This window comes from Muscardinus avellanarius (genome assembly GCF_963383645.1).
Source record: "Muscardinus avellanarius genome assembly, chromosome: 14".
Classification (NCBI taxonomy): domain Eukaryota; kingdom Metazoa; phylum Chordata; class Mammalia; order Rodentia; family Gliridae; genus Muscardinus; species Muscardinus avellanarius.
Window position 1 is genome coordinate 42,466,180 of NC_137800.1, and position 21,773 is coordinate 42,487,952.

Sequence of the window (21,773 nt, forward strand, 5' to 3'; positions counted from 1 at the left end):
AGGGATAAAAAAGAGATAATAAATTCAAGGTCTTGCCGGGCGTGGTGGCGCATGCTTGTAATCCCCGCTCTTGGGAGGCTGAGACAGGAGGATTGCACAGGTTCAAAGCCAGCCTCAGGTACTTAGTGAGGCTCTCAGCAACTTAGTGAGACCCTGTTTCCAAATAAAATATTAAAAAAAAGGTCTGGGAGTATAACCCGGAAGTAGAAAGCCTCTGGGTTCCACTCCCAGTACCATAAAAAATAAAAATAAAAATAATAAATAAATAAATAAATAAATAAATAAATAAATTCAAGGTCTTTAGGGTCAGAGATGTAGCCACACCTGCATTTCCTACCAGGAAAAGTGGTAAATATTCCAGTCTCAAGAGATACAAGAGATATCCCATTAAGTGTGAGTATGTGAGTATGTGTGTGTTGTGTGAGTGTGTGTGTGTGTGTGTGAGAGAGAGAGAGAGAGAGAGAGAGAGAGAGAGTAAATAAATACAACAGGAATAAATGTCATGTCCAGAAGTGACTTTTTGGCACATAAATCTGACTGCAACCAATTTTTCAAATATCTAATACTACCTGTTTTTGAAAAAATTATATTACTTATAAAACCTCAAAGTTTGTGACTAACCAACACAATATGATTCTTTGGATTACAAACACCTACTTGAAAGTAGGCTGCAGAGTGTTGCAGGGGATAGGTTGGGGGGGGGTGTGTGGTGTGAAATAATCCCCCCCCACCACCAGACACACAGAGACAAACAGAAAAGAGAAAAACCGTGGATTCTTGTCCTAAGCTAAGAATAAGTATTCATCGCTTGGACAGCTGCTGCAGATTTAAAGAAGTTTATTAAAAAGATAGAAATATAGAGATAGTTACAGCCCTGTGCTGGAGCAAGGCACAGGGGGGCAATTCGAACGAAAATGCCAACGAACTCCAGTTTACTGAATTTTTATCCTAAGTCCCGCAGGTTCCTTTGATTTTTGGAGATCATGTTACACCTTATCGCCAGCCCCTGCTCTGATTCTGTTATCTCTCCAGCTGGGTTTATGGCCTGAAAGGGGGAAACATCTCTATCTTCAAACACAGGCCCAGATTTATGGCCGGAGGGGGAGGCATCTCTCTCTTCAAACACAGGCTTTTACATTTCGTCTTCTCCCCCAAAATGTGTTAAATTGTTCTTAGGAATGCAAGGACATGTTGGCTAACCCTGGCTTTCTTAGTAAAGAAGATATGTTTCAAGGTTGGACATCTTTTCCCGGATTGATACATTAATACTTTTTAAACTCTCTTCCCAATACCAGTACACAGAGATCTTTTATTCCCCCAAAAGGGTAGGCTCTCCTATGCCTAGTGATAGGGGCTAATGGCCAAGGAAGAACACCTCAGAATGTTAAGTCAAAGCCAGTACAACTAAGGGGTGATGTATTTCCATTGTTCAAGGTATTTCCCCCATTAATAGTAAAGAATATTTTCCTGTGTTTGTCCAACAGTATTCCATGACTGTTATGACTCAATTTCTACTGTATATTTCCTAATTTATCTTTTATAATTGAAAGATTTTACTGCCATCTTGATCTTTGTCACACGATACATTGGCAGAATCTTGTCACTAATTCATTAGATATGCTTCCAAATCTGATGAAGAGGACTGAACATCACCCAGACATTTTAGAACTAATTTTGCTTTATTTGGTACTGAGGATGGAACCCAGAGGCATTTTGCTTGTAAGCTACACTACCAGCCCCTTTTATTTCGAACCAGGGTTGCACTGAGTTGACGAGGTCTTGCTAAATTGCCCCTGTTGGCACAGAATCTGTAATCCTCCTATCTGAGCCTCCCAAGTATACTGGAATTATAGGTAGAAAACTTGGACTTTGAGCTGAATTCAATGTATCCATTGCATGCTGGTTTGGTTTCTCTAGGGAGGGAGAGAATGTATTCCACAGGTAGAAACAATGCAGATGGTCATTGGATGGTCAGTAAGCACTGATGTCTGACCACAAAATGCAACCTCTTTCTGAGCACACAGATAGGCTAATTTTCTGTTTCTATTGTACTTAATTTTGACAAGATATTTAAAATCAAACATTGCAATGTGAGTACAGCAATATGTGGTAATCCGGGTTATAGCATTTAAAGCAGAAGCACTCTTTTATTCACATATTTTCTCCTCCTGAAAATGCATGCTAGATAACAAGACATTATAAGATGGAGGAACCATACAACAGAAGCAGGATGGATTCTTTTTTTTTTTTTCAGGTTCTTAGATTTTATTTAGCACATCAATATAATTTACTCCATAATAAATTAATATATACAGTTATAAAGAAAGTTTGGTGCTACCCAAGAAAAATGCTGAATGTGTCGAGTGCAGGCAAAAGCCTTTAAACAGCCTGCAAATTTCTAACTCGAAAGTGTGGTAACATCAAATTAGTACAGGACACTGGAGTATTCCTTGTAATTCATGATTTAGATAGTTCTGAGTTTATAAAAAGTTTTCAACTGCCCTTTGTCTCTGAAGCTTCCACGCCTGAAACACGAACTGGCCAGGAGAAGCTGGCTGAGCCATCTCCTATTTGAATAGATGAGGAATCCACAGCTCAGCCTCAGATTACAAAGCTACTCAGAGGGCCTGGGCTCCTGATCAGTGAGTGCTCAGAGGAGCTCCAGAAATGCTGTGGGGCTAAATAAGGCACACATAGAAGTCACGGAGAACTCCAGTCATTCCTGAAGGACCTTAGTTTGACTTTCCAGTTAATACATGATTCATTCCTGATTTGCTGTTTTGTGGTTCACAGACTTGGTGACTGAGTTGCTTGTAAAGCAAAATCATTCCTGCTGCTGCATCATATCAGTAATCAGATTCCTCGTGCAGTCCACACTTTTCTCCTGGGAGGTTTGAACTTGGACAACTTTTCTTCTCTGTGTTCTATGCTCACAGGAGACTTACATCAAAGGAGTCTGTTCTCAACTTACATCAAGGATGAATTCTTGAATTGCCACCTGGAGCAGATCTATTTATATACTAAACATATTAAACATGTGCTCCCAATTTTCTTTGGGAGGAGGTAGATGCTCTAAGTTTCTCAGCTTTTATATTTTCTTATATTTTTGTTATAATTACTTATTGTATTATTGTTCATGTGACCTAACATCTAATAATTTCTCTCTGAGGGCATAATATTAGGAATCATTATATGAGTACACCAAGATATGTATGCAAGAGTGTTCAAAGTAATACAGTGCATGATGGTAAAAAATATAGCAAATGCTTTAATAGAAAATATAATAAAAAAGCAGTTATATATTTATTAACTATCACATGGTACATCTATTAAATAGACCATGATATGTTAAAATATGAATTATATGCAGTGTCATAGGTAAATCTCACAAATATGTTAGCCAAGAGTGATGGCACACGCTTATAATCCCAGCATTCGGGAGGCTGAGACCAGAGGATCGCGGTTCGCGGACAGCCTCAGCTACTTAGTGAGGCCCTTGACAATTCAGTGAGACCTGGTTTCAAAATAAAGAATAAAAAATAGGGCAGGGGGTGTAGCTCGGAGGTCAAATGCTCCTGGGTTCCATCCCCAGACCCACACACACACAAAAATGTTATTATGTGTTAAAAGTCAGACCTGGAAGACAACTATATGGGTCAGCCTTTCATTACTGCAACAAAATACCTGAGAAAATCAAATTAAATAGAGGAAATTTATTTTGGCTCATAGTTTTGGATGTGCCTGTGCATGGTTTGTTGGCATCACTGCTTTTGGGCCTGTGAAAGGCAGCATATCATAAAAGAAAGAGTGTGGTGAAGTGAGCTGTTCCCCTCATGGAAAACAAAGAGAGAGAAAGGAGAGGTCTCCCAAAGGCCTCTTCAGAATATGCCCCCAGGAACTAGAAAGTCTCCCACTAGGCTGAACCTCTTAAATGTTTCAGGACTTCCTATGAGGCCAAAGGCTGGAACCAACTTTTAACACACAGGCCCTTGGGGACACTTACCTCACCACAGCAATGCCTGACAATTTGATATCATTCTTAAAGTAGAAAAATAAGCTTAACTGAAAAATTTGAAGTTCACAGTTACACACATAAATGGCAAAATTAGAAAATAACAAGAAGTTTATAAGTAAAAAATTACAGTGGGAAATAGCATTTTAATGCAGAATTTAGACAAAGTTTTAGACTTTGGACTATGCATTAGTTTCACAGTATGCATTATATTATCCTATTTAATAATTCATGTATATATTACATGTATCCTCTTGTGTTTTCCAGATATTATACATAAATTTGATGTAGAATTATATGTGAAACTGAATGAAGAAATGTTAATTAAAAAAATGATTAAATGAACTAGAAACTTTTGCTGTGTCCTGACTCCACCTTTGTTTCCTCACTATTCCAAGTGCAAACTACATATACACTCTACACAAATTCACCAAAGCTTGGGGAGTAAGGGGAAGGGGGTGAACCCTGACAATTAGGCAGTTATTTGTGGACAATGTGTAAAGCTATAGAAGAAACTACACTATGGTGAATAAGATTGTGTCAAAAAGTGAGTTCAATCTCTAGTTTTATCCTAGAGGGCAAAAACTTTAACTCTTTCCTATCCAACTCTTAAAGTCTTTGAAATAACAGCAAAGACATTTTTAGTGAAACAAAATTCTATGTGTAAAATATTAAAGACAGAAAGAGTCTCATAAATGAATCATACATTTTGGATTCCTGAAAAAAGGACAGCAGATTATAATTACATATAATTATAATTGGTGGAGTAAAAAAAAACATGCAAAATATAAAACAATTTAGGGAAGAAGTGAAAACAATTCTGGAGGCACACCAAATATAGGGTACGTAAATACTCAGCAAGAGAAAGTCCTTTAGTGGTCTTGTGAGTGGTCTTCTAGCAGCTGGGCAGATCCCGGTTCTCTGCCTCCAACTTGCAGTTTGCATTTCTCTAGAGTGAATTCACTGTCTTTAGACCCTGAAGATAGAGAGATTGCTTTGCTCATAAAGGGATGTAATAAAGAGATATCACATGGAGGAGATTCTGCACTCCCTCTGAGAGTAGAAATTTCATTCTCAATGAGAAACATGAAGTTTTTCATGCAGAAAGATGTACTCACTAAATATTAATCAAAATATATGACAGAGAACAAAAGTACAAAACTCAAGAATCTGAGTTTGTAGTGCATGTAGATATTATCTTGTTGCCAGTCCTATTTTTATTTGAGAAAATCACTTTAATATATTGGTTGTATTGCTAAAAGTTGGCTTCTTAAGCTGGAAAATTTAGTTAGGAGATAGATCTAAGTCACATAAACAATGATTAAAAAAAGAAAAGTGTACCAGTATTGGGAAGAGGCTTCAAAATGTATTAATGTACCAGTATTGGGAAAGATTTTCAATTTTAAAATATATCTTTGTTAGTGAAGAAAGCCAGAAGCTTCAGGGAGAGGGCTGCAGATTTCTAGGCACCATGGGTAATTAACAAGGGAATAGAAGCCAAAGAGCCTAGGGCCTTTTTTTTTTTTTTTTTTTTTTTTTACATTTCTAAAGAGAGGTAAACTTCCTCAAGGATGAGGGGAAACCCCAGATTCCAGACTCCAGATAAGCAATTTAACACCTTTTGAAGTATAACAAAAGGCCTGAGAAGGTCTGGGCTAGAGACAGAACAGGATACCTGGGTTAGAGATAGGACAGGATATCTACATATCAAATGACCTGCCACAGATCTGGTTGGGCTGGTTATAAATATACTCCATGTCCAGGAATCTTCTGTGAATTCATTTGAACCACCCCCCCTCACACCATTCCTGAATGGCGTGGGGCTGTAACTGTCTTCTGTATTTCTATCTTTTAATAAACTCCTTTAAATCTTCAGCAAGAGTCTGAGTATTGCATATCTATCTTTAGTTCAGGACAAGAACCCGCAGTTTTTTGGGGAATTGTTTCCAGGGGTCTAACAAAGGTCCCCGGGGACAGTTTCCCCAAATGGTAACCTTCACCCTAAACCATAACTGTAACAAAAAGGAAATGTGAACACAAATCTCAGGGGAAGAGATGATGCCTCCAAATTAAGAGGATATGCTTAGAGCTTAAAAGGACAAATGGAAATGGGTTCAGATTACTCACATTACAGTGAAACTCAAGAATTCTAAAAACAAATACCTTAAAAACTGTCACAGAGTAAAACAAAATAAATGGTCATTATTAAAAAAGAGTAAGATAAGCTGGGCATGGTGGCGCACACTTGTAATCCCAGCATTTGGGAGGCTGAGATCAAAGATTCAAGGTTCACACACAGCCTCAGCTACTAATGCCCTCTGCAACTCAGTGAGACCCTGTTTCAAAATAAAGAATTGAGCAGGGGGTGTAGCTCAGAGGTCGAATGCCTCTGGGTTCCATCCCCAGACCCACACACACACAAAAGAATAAAAGAAAAAAAAGAAAAGAAAAGAAAAGAAAAGAAAAGAAAAGAATTAGATTCCCCAATGGCAAAAGGGGAAATCAAGCATTAAGCTGTGCTCTGAATCTTGGGAAGTAAAATATTCAGAAGTTATATAATCTCTCCTGCTGCTAACCCAGCATTATAGCATGAAAAGAAGCAAAGATATTTGCAAATTATTATAAGAAGATAAAATCAATAAAAGAAATCAAAATCAAAAGACATCAATAAAAATGATCAGGATGAACTGAAAAAAAGATAAGACTACTTCCGATCACATCAATAGTATCATATATTGCTGTGTAAAAATCATATAAAATCATATAATCATTTAAAATCACATGATGAAATTAAACTATCCCATTAAGAGTCTCAGATTGCATTTAAGATATTTTCAGTTTTGTGAGATGGTTAGTAGAAACAATACAAAACAAAATAGCACATGCATCAGTAACAGTAAAATAATTAAAATGACTTGGTTGTCTGAAAATTTTTATATCCAAAAGTCAAAGCTAGTTGGTGATCTAATTCAATATACTTGTACACTGTACTACAAGTTCTACTTTTTTTTTTTTTTTTGGTGGTATGGGGTTCCTGGAAGCCCTTCCACCTCCAGGCTGCACTCCCAGACCTCTTTTTATATTTTTATTTGGAAACAGGGTCTCTTAAGCTAGCAAGGCTGGCTCTGAACCAGCACAATCCTCCTGTCTCTGCCTCCCAAGCACGGGGATTACAAGCATGTGCCACCACGCCTGGCCAAGTTCTACTTTTTATTATTCCCATTGCTATCTGCTATAGTCAGAATGTGGTTCCTGATATTTTATGTGTTGAGATTTCAAGTGATAATATTAAGAAGCAGGTCTTTTAGGAAGCAATTAAACCCTAAATGCTTAGCTCTAATGAGTGCGATTAGTGCCTTTGTAAAAGAAGTGGGAGGAAGCTTCTTTTTTCTCTTCTTCCCTTTCCCCATGTGAGGACATGGCACTCATCCTCTCTGGAGGAGCGTGTTCAAAGTGCCATCTAGGAAGCAGATGCTGGGCCCATACCAGACAATACTGCCACCGTTTTCTTGGACTTCCCAATCCCTATTACTGTGAGTAAAAAAATTATACAGTTTATAAATTACACCTCACATATTTAGTTATGGCAGCACTGACTAAAAAACTATTCTAACAAACAACAACAAAAACATATAGCTTGATGTCTCCTCTTACTACAAATGATGAAGGTATTCTTTAGGATACCTGTCTCTAACTTATTTATTTAAAAATTTTTATTAGTGGCCAGGCGTGGTGGCGCACACTTGTAATCCCCGTGCTTGGGAGGCAGAGACAGGAGAATCACGCAGGTTCGAAGCCAGCCATGTGTGCTGGCTTAGGAGACCCTGTTTTCAAATAAAAAATATAAAAATAGGTCTGGGAGTGTAGCCCGGAGGTAGAAGGGCTTCCAGGAATCCCAGTACCACCAAAAAAAAAATATTATTAGTGTATTGAAATTATACCATCATAGTGAAGTTAAGTGGGTGTCTAGAGATTTCACGTCTGGCCTGAGGCTAGGTCCCTGATTCTTGATAAATTCTTCTGCAGTGCTATCATACATTCTATTTAGTGCCTAGGAATCATGTATCCAACTCTTCCAAGAAAGTTGCTTCATGCATTGTTCAGTATTCTGTTACTGTAACAACTATCTGAGATAATCAGATTGTAAATAAGAAAGGTTTATTTTGGATCACAGTTTTAGTGGCTTCAGTGCAGGATTGGTTGGCCTCATTTCTTTTGGGCCTGTGACAATACAGTTACATCATGGCAAGAGAGGGTGTGATCTTCTCACCTCATGGTAAGAAGATCAAAGAACGAAAGAAGAAGAGGCTGGGTCCCCACAACTCCTTTGGAAGGTACACCCCCATTGACCTGAAGATTTCTTACTAAGCACTACCTCTTAAAGATTCTCTACTTCCATTAAGCGTTACAGGCTGGAATCACACATGGGCCTTTTGAGGACACTTACTAAAACTAAAGAGCCTCATATATTCAATAACACATAAAAAAAACATTTGGAAGCTATTTTACATACAATCACTGCCAATTTGATATGATTGTTAGTGGAATGGTTGTTAGTGTATTTGAAATCCTATAATAGATTTAATTAAGCTTACCAAATGAATAGGAAAATAGCATCAATTGAATAAATTCAGAATGTCCCAGGAGGCACTTTCATTGGTTAAAGAATGTCATGACCTAACAGCCCATGTAGTCAGTGATGGTCATTGTGATCATGAACTGTTAGCATTTTTTCATAACCCATTCATGAAGTAGTCTAAAGAAAAAGACAAACAGAACTCTCATCCTATCAATGTTCTCAAATACTACACACAGCAATAAAAAGTAAGCATTTAATAAAAATAAACAAGACAAATAATAGGTAAATGAACATTTACTTTCTAGTTTTAAAATATATATTACATAAAATAAGAGGAAACCTTTTTTATCTTTTTCATTATAGTTAGTTCTTTACTGATTTGAAATATTTAAAAATTTAAATATTTAAAAATTAATGCAAAAATTCTTTCAGTAAATAGTGTTTTGATAACTTTCTATAAAAGATGTTCTTGGTATCCTTCACCATTTGCCCATATGCATTACATGTAATTGTCTTTTAATAAATAGACTGAGACTACATTATTGGAAAAAAATTGTATCACTGGGGAGTAAGGGTTGACAAATACTACTGAGAGGTAATACATCAGGCACTCAGGTGTTGAGTTTTATCTTTTAGCTTGTTTATTTTCAGGACACATATTTTTTAAAAAAACTTTTCAACCTCAGTAACCTGTTCTTATTTCATATGAGCAAAGTAATGAGCACTAACAACAGGGAGAACAATAGAATTAATGAGTCCTGGACAACAACATATTAGATAAAGGATTTGTGACTAAAAAGGAGATAATACAAGCTTCCTTTATCAAAGAGTAAGTATTTTGCTCTCAAAACTAATTAAGTTTTCAAAGAAAGAGTTTTCTTTAAAAGATGGGGCTTCATAATGGTTTTGCATTTCTCGAAAAATAGTTTGTAAATGGAAAATTTTGTGATACTAAAAGATTTATTTTTGTCTAAATCATAATCTCATAAATATAACATAATTGTGTAAATATAATCTATATCTAAAGAAGTTCTATATAGTAAAAGAATAATAAAACAAAGTTTGATACAATTGCTAATAATTATAGGTTAAGAATTTAAAAAATAATTTTAAATTTCAGATTCATTTTCTTTTAGCTGAATTCCATCCATCTTGGTCATATTTGATCTCTTTGGACACTTTCTATCATTCATATCAACTAAAAATACCTTTAAATGGCTATATCCTCCTCTACCATATATGAGAGTTTCTTCTATGTTTTCCTATTAAATTTTCTTTTTTGTGATCTAGCTTTATTTTTTAATTCCATGACAAGAATAGTTTCTACATCTGTGTTCATCAAAGGATAACATTCTTATCCTTTAGAATACAGGTCATGGCAGGACATGGTAGCACACACCTATAATCCCAGTCAGTACATGGGAGGCTGAGACAGGAAGATTGCAAGTTTCGGGTCAGCATCAGCAATTTAACACGGTCCCTCAGCAACTTACTGAGATCCTGTTTCAAAGTAAAAAATAAAATAGGGGTGGGGGTATAGCTCAGAGTTAGAATGTTCTGGTTCAGCTTTCATTACCAAAAACAAAACAATTAACAACAATAACAATGACAACAACAAAAAACCCCACAGATCATTTGACTTTTCAATTCTGCATTTTCTGAGTAGAAAGAAGGCAATGTGATGTTGTCCTCATCTTAACTTGATTTCCTTTCAACACTGCTTTAAAAAAAAAGTCCTTATGACCTGGAAGGCCGCCCGGCCCCTACCCTGGGCGGATGGGCAGGCGCGGGTGGGCACCCCTAGGCGATCCCCATCCCACACACCGGGAATGAAAAAAAATTTTCATTATTACCGAGTGCCTGAACCCACATCCTCCCCAAACCACACATACTCTCTTCTCTTTAAAAAAAAAAAAAAGGAAAAGGAAAAGGAAAAAGAAAAATATTCGAGAGGGGTTAAGATGGCTGAGGCAGCAGCTAGAATATTGGAGATGCAGACAAAACATATACATCTGAAATGGAACTTTTGGAAAAATTCCCTGTGAAGGAGGACTGAGGCTTCTCTACATCTTTAAGAATCCTGGACATCACCTGTAAGGAGAGAGTCTAGCAGAGACCTAGGAGGAAGGCAGTGGCAGCAGCAGTGGCCGAGATGGCGGTGGAGACTTGTCTTTGGGAGAGGCAAACATCTGATTCAACCCACCCTGATCCTCTGAAGAAATTACCCCAAAGGTCGAATGCTACCATCGCATATGCTTTGGAACACTGGACATTGTGCGGTATGGGAAAAGAGCTCGGGAAAGTTTTGAAAGGGTGGAGACAGTCGCATTGGCAGTGGCAAGTATTCAGGGGAGGCAGAGATCTGATGTAATACACCTGGAACTTTTGAAGAAATTACCTCAGAGGTGGAATACTACCACCACGCACCTCGGGAATGGGGGACAACCTGCTGAGTGAAGAGGGGGCTCGGATTGGAGCCTGCCGTGAGGCAAGGCAGGTGATGGGGCCTCCAAGGCCAGGATCAGAGCCTGCCATGGGGTTAGGTCAGTTCTGGGGCCAGCAAGACTGGGATTGAAGCATACTGTGAGGCAAGGTCGGTGCTGGGGCCTCCGAGGCCTGGTTCGGAGCCTGCCAAGGGTTTAAGCTGGTGCCAGGGCCAGTGAGACCGGGATCAGATCCTTCTGTGAGACAAGGTTTGTGCTGGGGACTCCGAGGTCAGGATTGGAGCCAGCTGATGTGTTAGGCCAGTGCCGGAGCCAGCGAGGCTGGGATCAAAGCCTACTGCGAGGCAAAGCTGGTGCTGAGGCCTCCAAGGCCAGAACCAGAGCCTGCCAAGGGGTTAGGCCAATACTGGGGCCATCGAGGCTGGAATTGGAGCCTGCTATGAAGCAAGGCCAGTGCTGGGGCCTCCGAGGACTGGATGGGAGTCTGCTGAGGGATTAGACCGGTGCCAGGGCCAGCAAGGCCAGGATCAGAGCCTGCCTTGAGGTATGGCCAGTGCTGGGGCCTTCAAGGCCAGGATCAGAGCCTGCCAAGGGGTTTGGTCATTGCCGGGGCCAACCAGGCCAGGTTTGGAGCCTGCCATGAGGCAAGGCTGCTACTGAGGCCTCCGAAGCAGGGATCGGTGCCAGCCGAGGGGTTAGGCTGGTGCAGGGGCCAGCAAGGTCAGGATTGGAGCCTGCCGTGAGGCAAGACTGGTGCTGGGACCTCTGAGGCTGGGATCAGACTCTGCCAAGGGGTAAGGCCAGTGCCAGGTCCAGCGAGGCTGTAACAGAAACTGCTGTGAGGCAAGGACATAGCTGGGACATGCGAGACCAGGATAGGAGCCAGCCGAGTGGTTAGGCCGGTGCCAGGGTCAGCGAGGCTGGAATTGGAGCCTGTCGTGAGGCTAGGCCGGTGCTGGGGCCTTTGAGGCTGGAAGTGGAGCCAGCCGAAGGGTTAGTTCTGTGCGGGGGCCAGCGAGGCCAGGATCGGGGCCTCCCATGAGGCAAGGTCGGTGCTGAAGCCAGCGAGGTCAGGATTAGAGTCCTCCAGGTGGCCAGGCCACTACTGGGGCCGTAAGAGTGGGATCGGAACTTGCAATGCAGCATGCACATAAAAATAGCACAGGAAATAAAATCCAGATGCTTCCCCTAATTAGCAAGAACTAGGAGGAAAGGGGTAACAGGAGGAGGTTGAGTAGTAGAAAGGGCCCTATTGAGAAGCAATTAAGGTGACCAATCAGAGGTGAGGGGATGGAGGAGGATGGAATCTCTTTAAAGCTCATGAGGTGTGTAAACAAATATATCAAAGGTAATTACCAACTAAGCATGGGATCAACGGAGGGGGAGGGAATGGGATGGGGATTGGATGAGGGCTTATTGGATGATATGTGCTTGTATATCCTCTCAAGTCTTGTATTCCAAAGTAATGTATGATTACAAAAAATAATAAAAAAAATATATTAAAAAAGTGCTTATGTTGGGAAGCTTCAATATGCATGGCCTCTTTGGCCAGTAATTTCACTTTTGGAGTTTTCTCATACAAAAATGTATGCCATAATTTATTACATTGATGGTGGTATCAAACAGGAATATTTAGAAACCAAATGTTTAACAAATGAGTAGGTTAAATAAATTTTATAAATTCACTAATTCATAAAAGGAAGTAATAATAATATATTTATTGAGTTAAATATATTTTAAGTGAATAAAATTACATGAAAATATATTCAGCATCCTAATTTTGTTTAAAACACAAGTTTTCCAACATGTATATCCTCTCAGAGAAACACTGCCAAGTATTTTATCACTCGATATATATAAAAAATAATATATTTTATTTTAGTTTTCTAAATTATTAATAATAAGCATAATTTACAAAAAGAAAAATGTTATTTTAAAATATTTGCATTCTGGGTTGGCTTCTTCATTTCTCCTTATGGCAAGATTTTCTGTTTTTAACCAAGGCTCATCATTATATAAAAAAATGTTGACAACTTTCTACTATTTTTTTCTTTCTTGCAAAAGACATCAGGTTGTCAAAAATTGACACTTTTGTGCATGTTAATAATCGTTGGTCAGCATTTGGACACAACACCTGAGATGGAGAAACTATTATACACCTAATTTTTGTGGTAATATTTCCATCAATATGAATAAAGCTTTATCCAAATGAATTTACAAGTCATTTTTTTATCCTGTCCCCTTAGGGAAATGCTTTAAGATCATTCCTGTTTGTGCCTTTTTTCATCAAATTTGAAGGCAAAAACTGTGTAACTGGGATTGAACTCAGTGGCATTCTATCACTAAGTTACACTCCCAGCCCTTTTTAAATTAAAAAAAATTTTTTTTTGGTGGTACTGGGGTTCCTGGAAGCCCGTCTACCTCCGGGCTACACTCCCAGACCTATTTTTATAGGTTTAATTTGGAAACAGGGTCTCTTAATCCAGTGCAGCTGGCTTTGAACCTGCGTGATCCTCCTGTCTCCACCTCCCAAGCACGGGGATTACAAGCATGCGCCACCACGCCCGGCCTCCTTTTAAAATTTTGAAACAAGGTTTTCATAAGTTGCTGAGGGTCTTTCTAAGTTGTTGAGGGTGACTTTCAACCTGTGATTCTTCTGTCTCTCCCAAATACTGGGCTTACAGGTGTGAGCCACCATGCCTGTGTATAGTAATTTTTTTGTGTGTTATACCTTATACTCAGTGTTATGGATACTAGTACTACAACATTAAAGGCATTATTCTAACAATATAGCTTCCTTTCTTAATTATTTTTAAAAATACTGAAAAATCACTTATTATTTATAAGAACCTCACTCAGAGTAATCACTTTTAATAAGTTGGTTGTTAAATTTTTCTAGACTTTTCTATAATACTTAGAATTTAATATACCAGTTCTTTGTTAGTATTAGAAATGTATAGGGTATAACATTTATAATTTTTGTATGGAGATAAATTTTTCTAACATTTCTATATGTATACATACCATATAAAGCCAATAATATCCTTGAATATAATATATATTCATATTTCCATATCCTTATATGCTTTATTGTATTTCCATTATTACTTTTTATAAGAGTATGTAAACCTTTATAATGTTTAATATATTAGAAGTTGAGTAATAAACATTTTAAATTTCTTCCAAGACTTTCTTCCAAACAGCACTTTAATACACCTTGCATACATGCTGTCCTATGGGCCTGTTCTTAAGATTCTTTGGGATTCCTGGCTTCAAGGTCATATAAGCATTTAATATCACTATATAATTTTATACTGCTTTCCTGAATGCTTCTATTAGCATAGACATTCAAAACAAGTATATAACACTTCTACATCCTCACTAGCTCTTGACATTTTCTGACTTTCCTAATTTTCCAATCTGATAGATAAAATGTGCCTTCATATTGCTGTTTTAATATACATATTTCTGCTTAAAAAGATTTGTGAGTTTATTATTCTTTTAAATAATTTTGTTGGTGTGTTAAATTATAATTATATTGGGAATCAAATAATACATTCATATATGCACCTGCCACTCTCTTTCCCTCTGCTCCCTCCACATACATGTTAGTGAATTGGTACTGATCTCTTCATATATAAACATAGCATTACTTGCTGTTTTCTTCTTCAATCCTCCCTTCTCCCCTCTCCACCTTCATTCCTCAACCCCCTTCTTCTATTAAATTTTAAATAGATCCTCTTAATAATATTAATTGAAATACTAATATGTTATGCATGATGAATAATCATCTTCTTTATTTTTTTCAAAAAATATGGTTATCTTCCCCTTCATCCCTAACAGTAACATCCCTAACAGTGCGATCCTCCTGTCTCCACCTCCCAAGCGCAGGGATTACAAGCATGTGCCACCATGCCTGGCCATATTCTTGCTTTAAATATAAAAAAGATTCTTGAAATTCATAGAGAAAATCTATTCTTAAAATCAGAAGAATTTTACTTTCAAGAATATATTAAATCACAACAGCCTAAGCTTCACAGAAAGCAGTAAATAATGTTTGTCCACTATTCACAGATTGACAAGAGGATATAAACAATGAAAAATATTGTAATTGAATTGTAATAACCATCTGGTTTTACACATACTCAAAAATAATAAAGTAACAAAGATTGTTTGAAAGCTGATGTAAAAGAAAGAGAACTGAAAGTAAAAAGATGTGTTGGGTTTCATTTTTTCTGGGTGAGCCTAGAACTAAAAACATTCTTATTTCCTTTACAAAATTTATTTATAATGTGAATACCAAATGTTTGCATTTATAATGTCCTGTTTACATGCTTTAAAACCCAATTTGGCCAATTATAAAAATATATTGGTTAAGCCAACCCATAAAAATCACTCTGAAACTGAAATCTCATTCAATCAATTGTCAAAAGCACACATATTTTATTTTTTTAAATTTCACTTGGGAGACTAAAGACTGTGGCATAGAGGAAGGCAGTGAATTTGACTGTTCTGAAACTAAAACTCAATCAGTAGGAAGAATGTTTCCTGACAAGAGAAAAATAGAACGCAACAAAAGAAAGACAGTCTAAGTGTAGTTGAATTTGAGGTAACACAGAGAATAGAGGACCAGAAACATGCTCCAACCAAAATGACAACGAGAAAAATAAGGGAGACAATAAATAAAGACTTTAATTTCTGGCAGGCAGACTAGACCATATGGAAAATAAAATCACACTCTTGGAAGTGTGATTCAGACCCCACAGTCAATAATATAGAGAAAACAATACAGAAGCACAATCAGAATATTCAATAAATATGGGAATGGTATGAAATGACCAAACTTACCAATAATAGACATTGAAGAAAGTCTAGAGGCACAAATGTAGGACATTAGAAATCTCTTCAGAGAAGTAATATTAGAGAATTTTCCAAATATAAAAAACAAGTAGAGTATCTACTTACAGGAGGCATTCAGAACACCAATTAGACAAAATAAAATAACTTTTCACACCACATAATAATCAAAATGATTAATATAGAGGTCAAAGAATTTTAAATGCATTGAGAGCAAAAGAATGGATTACATTCAGGGACAAAGTTGATAAGTATCACTTTGTGCTTCTCAACCCAAGTCATAAAAGCCAGGAGGGATTGGTTTAATGTATTGAAGATCCTAAAAGAAAACAACTTTCAATCAATACTGCTATATCTACCAAAGATATAATTCAAATTTGATGGTGAAACAAAAACCTTCTAATACAAGGACAAACCAAGAGAATTCATGTCTACAAACCTGGAACTAGAGAAAATTCCTACACAAATAAAATACAAGAAGGATATTTCAAAAGAAATAAATACCAGAACCAGAGAAGGGTGAATTTCACCAGATGGGCAACTAAGTAAAAAAAGAAAAAAACACTATATTAAACAGAAAACATAATTCAAAATAACATGAAACATAAATCAGCTATCAATTAATATTAAATTTCAAATGTCTAAATTTCTGCCGGGTGTGGTGGCGCACACTTGTAATCCCTGAGCTTGGAAGGTGGAGACAGGAGGATTGCGCAGGTTCGAAGCCAGCCTTGCTGGCTTAAGAGACCCTGTTTCCAAATAAAAATATAAAAAATAGGTGTCTGGGAGTGTAGCCCAGAGGTAGAAGGGTTTCCAGAAAACCCAGTACCACCAAAAAAAAAAAGTCTAAATTTCCCAATTAAAGACTGGCAATGTTGATTGAAGAACATAATTCAACTATATTTTGCTTGCAAGAAACTTACCTTACAGGCAAAAATATTGATAGCCTAAAGGTAAAAGGATGGGAAAAAGATATTCCATACAAATTGAGACCACAGACAAACAGGGGTAGCAACAAACTTTAACCTAAAACATTCAGAAAAAAGTGTAGAATATAGATATAATAATAATAAACAGTTATGCCCCAAATATGGGTGCATCTATTTGTATAAAACAGTTAGGGAAACTAGGTTACAAATAGACCCCAGTACAATAATATGAAAAAAAATTCAAAACTTCTCACATCACTAGGTGGATCTTCCAGACAAAAGATCAAAGACTCTTCAGACATAAAAGACACTCTAAAAAATTGGATTTAGTAGACATATACAAAATATTCCAACCAACAACAGCTGAATATACATTTTTCTCAGCTGCTTATAAAATATTTTTCTAAAATATACCATATTCTGGGCCACAAAACAAGCAGTAGAAAATTCAAAAAATATAATTCCTTGCATCTTTTCAGATTATAATGGAATGAATGTAGAAATCAACCACAGGAAGATAAAAAAATCACATTCACATTAAGAATTGGAGAGTGAATGATAGACTTTTAATAAGGGCTGGATCATAGAAGAAATAAGGCGAGAAATAAAATAAAGTTTCTAGAATTAAATGAAAACAGGAACATGACATAGCAAAATTTAGTTTAGGCTCTTTTTTTTTCGGGTCTGCGGATGGAACCCAGAGGAACTTGACCACCGAGCTATACCCCATACCCCATGCCATATTTTGTATTCTTTATTTTGAAACCGGGTCTCAGTGAGTTGCAGAAGGCCTCACTAAGTAGCTGAGGCTGTTCGCCAACCGCGATCCTCCGGTCTCAGCCTCCCGAATGTTGGGATTACAAGTGTGCACCACCATGCCTGGCAAGTTTAGGTTTTTAAATAAGGTATGTGCTTAAAAATTTCTTCCATTTTCCAGTTTATTGGAGTATACATTTTCAAGAGTTTTTGATGATCCTCTGGATTTTCCTACATCTGAGTTGATATCTTCTTTTTCTCAGTTGTAACATTTATTTATTACAAAGTCAGTAGGAAACAGAAAGGAAAAAGAAGAAAAACAGCATACCTGGCAGCCATGCTATAGAGCCCCAAAATTGAACTCTGCCCCCTTCTCAATCCCAGGCCTTTAAATACAGATTTTGTATTGAAATGTTCTTATCAGCATTGCCAAAGCAATGGAATAGTAACTCATTTCTTAGGCAGGTGGTGCCTCTGTCTCTGGGCAGTGCACTTACTAAGTTCAGTGGTCAATAACCCATCTTATTTTTACTTCTGTTGTATTGGATTGAATTGGCTATCCATCAACTAGGAGTGCTTTGAAGCAGCACAAGGAGGTTACCTTTCCTATACCTAGGCTGGGTCACAAAGAGGAGGAGATAAACAGGGGGGCTGATTGCCTCTAAGACTAAAGGCTTCAATTATCTGTAGGGTTTCCAAGGCTAGAGGTCTTAATTTCCTTTACATTTTTATCATGGTTTAATCATTAGAACATAGGAGGGAGAGAGAGAGAGAGAGAGAGAGAGAGAGAGAGAGAGAGAGCAAGGGCCCTGCAGTGTAAGGATTGCCACCCCTTCTTTACTGAGTACTTGTGTAGTACCCACAATCCAACCACATTTTACATTTTATAAATTAATATTAGAGAAATTTCCCAATACCAGCACAAAAACCTTCCAAACTCCTTCTATAAGGCTAGTATCACATTATTGCCAAAACATTTCCATTCACAATAAACTCGAAAACAATAGAATAATTAGAAATAAATCTAATCAAGTCTCGAGAGGCGCCTCTCTGGGAGGCTGTCGGTCCCGTCCCCTTTCCGTGACGGTGCCCCCGGCCGGTAGTCTCCGCGTGGCGCGGAGCCAGGCCAGGCGGCCCCCGCTCTAGGCCCGCGTCGCCATGGCCGCGGTTCCCGAGTTGCTACAGCAGCAGGAGGAGGACCGTAGCAAGCTGAGATCTGTGTCTGTGGACCTGAACGTTGACCCCTCACTTCAGATTGACATTCCTGATGCACTCAGTGAGAGAGATAAGGTCAAATTTACAGTGCACACCAAGACCACACTGCCCACATTTCAGAGCCCAGAGTTTTCTGTTACAAGGCAACACGAAGACTTTGTGTGGCTACATGATACTCTTATTGAAACCACAGACTATGCTGGACTTATTATTCCTCCTGCTCCTACAAAGCCAGATTTTGATGGCCCTCGAGAAAAGATGCAGAAATTGGGAGAGGGTGAAGGTTCTATGACCAAAGAAGAATTTGCCAAGATGAAGCAAGAACTAGAAGCCTAAGTGTCAGGCGGAAAAATACCAAAGAGATGTTCGGCGGCTTTTTTAAGAGTGTGGTGAAAAGTGCTGATGAAGTCCTGTTTTCTGGAGTTAAGGAGGTGGATGACTTCTTTGAGCAAGAAAAGAACTTCCTTATTAACTATTACAATAGAATCAAGGATTCTTGTGCTAAAGCTGACAGAATGACCAGATCTCATAAAAATGTTGCTGATGACTATATCCACACTGCAGCCTGCTTGCAGAGCCTGGCTTTAGAAGAACCAACAGTCATCAAAAAGTACCTATTGAAGGTTGCTGAACTATTTGAGAAACTTAGGAAAGTAGAGGGTCGAGTCTCGTCAGATGAAGATTTAAAGCTGACAGAGCTCCTTCGGTACTACATGCTCAACATAGAGGCTGCAAAGGACCTCTTATACAGACGCACCAAAGCCCTCATTGACTATGAAAATTCAAACAAAGCTCTGGATAAAGCCCGGTTGAAAAGCAAAGATGTCAAGGTGGCAGAGGCACACCAGCAGGAATGCTGTCAGAAATTTGAGCAGCTTTCTGAATCTGCAAAAGAAGAACTTGTAAATTTCAAACGGAAGAGAGTGGCGGCTTTTAGGAAGAATCTAATTGAGATGTCTGAACTGGAAATAAAGCATGCCAGAAATAATGTCTCCCTCTTGCAGAGCTGCATTGACTTGTTCAAGAGCAACTGATCTGTCTTTCCTTTGGGGAAGGAGGCAAATGTGAAAGCCAGAGTCACTTGCACTTAAATAATTTCCACAGCAGATGATTTGCTTCTACTTTAGTTTAAAATCATGTGAAATAAGTATATTGATTTCTAAAAAAATCTTAACACTTAACCATGTTGGTTTAAAAACATTTTTATTGCATGCTACTTGGACATAACTAATCCTTTTCCTTATACATTAATACCTCAGAGAGGGCAAAATCTAAGTACTGGGTTCTCATGTAGTTTGTCTTCAGTTACTAAGAAAGGTGCAGAAGACACAAGCCTTCTGTCCTGGAGGTGCCAGTGCAGCACATGGCGGCAGCTCCTTGTCAGACATTCCATTTCTTCATTAAGTGACACCCCCCCCCACCCCTTGTTTCTTGTGTTTCTTTATTAACCCAAAAGTTTGTACTATGGCGCTAATAAGATCATTTATCTTTATAAAACCTTTGCAGTTCCATTTTGTAGTTGGAATATAAACATTTAAGGGCAGGAGAGTATATAGATATATACATAGAAACAAATATGACTTGCATCAGAAGATGGCTACAAGAAAGATGAGTTCCTTGATGATTGAGGGCATACCTACATGTTTAGGCCTTTTTGTTTCTTTATAAAGGATATAATAAATAGTAAAAAAAAAAAAAAAAAAAAAGAAATAAATCTAATCAAGGAGGTAAAAGACCCCTATAATAAAAATTATAAAACACTAAAAAAAAGAAATAGAAGATTTTAGAAGGTAGAAGTATCTCCAATGTTCTTGGATAGGCAGAATATGCATCATCAAGTTGACAACCTTCCAAAACTGATCTACAGATCAATGTTATCCCTATTAAAGCCTCATGGTCATTATTCACAGGCATACAAAAATTAGTCTTTAAATTCCACTTGGCACAACAAAAGACCCAGGATAGCCAAAATATTTCTCATTAATGAGAACCATGCAGGAGGCATCATAATATCTAACTTCAAACTATACTGTAGAGCCATAGTAATAAAAATATCATGGTTTTGTTACAAAGGTAGATACATAGACCAATGAAGATTCATAAACAAATCTAAACTCTTACAGCCAAATGATTTTCAACAAATATGCTGAACACATACACTGGAGAAAAGGCAGCCTTTTCAATGAATGATACTGGGAAAACTGGTTATCAATTTGTAGAAAATTGAATTAAATTTATACCATTTATCCTATGCAATAATCAATTCAAAATTGATCAAAGAACTGAAATTTAAGTCAGAAACTTTAAAATTATTAAAGGAGGGTATAGATCCAACACTTCAACATTTAGACACAGGTAGAAACTACTTCAATAAGACCCCCAAAACTCAGGAAATTACATCAAGAATAAACAAATAGGAGAGCATTAAACTCAAAAGTTTCTAAAGAGAGATACAACAGAATGGGAGGATATCTTTGCTGTCTATCTTTCTAATAGAGGACTAATAACTAGAATATACAAAGTACTTAAAAGTCTTAACACTAAAAAACTAATTACCCAATCAATAAATGGGCAATAAATAGATACTTCACAAAAGAAAAAATACAAATACCTAATATAGGAAAATGTATGGATCTGGAGAACATTATGTTAAGTGAAATTAGCCAGTCACAGAAAGTAAAGGTCCATATGTTTTCTCTCATTTGGGAAAGCTAAGGAGTAATTGAGATAACAGAGTGATATAGAGATATCTAAATCTTAGATAATGGAGGAGAAGCCCCGTAAAGTGAGGGAAGTGGTTTGGGGAAGGGCTAGGGTAGAGAGAGAAGGTGAATTAATGAAGGAAACACTTCCATTGACATTATGTATATTATGAGAATACCAGTGCAAATCTCAATATCTTTTGGGGGGAAAGGAGATAGAAGGAGGGAACTGTGGGGAGAAAGCTCACCAAGTGTGATGTGCATGTATGTTGCCACTGC

The 21,773-nt window shown here is 37.6% G+C and overlaps 1 protein-coding gene across 1 annotated transcript; it reads left to right on the forward strand.

Moving 5' to 3' along the window:
• Positions 1-18,735: 18,735 nt before the first annotated feature.
• Positions 18,736-19,826, forward strand: LOC308273428 (sorting nexin-5-like; the record flags this gene model as incomplete). Its single annotated transcript, XM_080710541.1, is given in 2 exon segments — positions 18,736-19,120; positions 19,123-19,826. Coding segments are annotated over 2 exon segments (1,089 nt in total).
• Between the last annotated feature and the right edge of the window lie 1,947 nt (positions 19,827-21,773).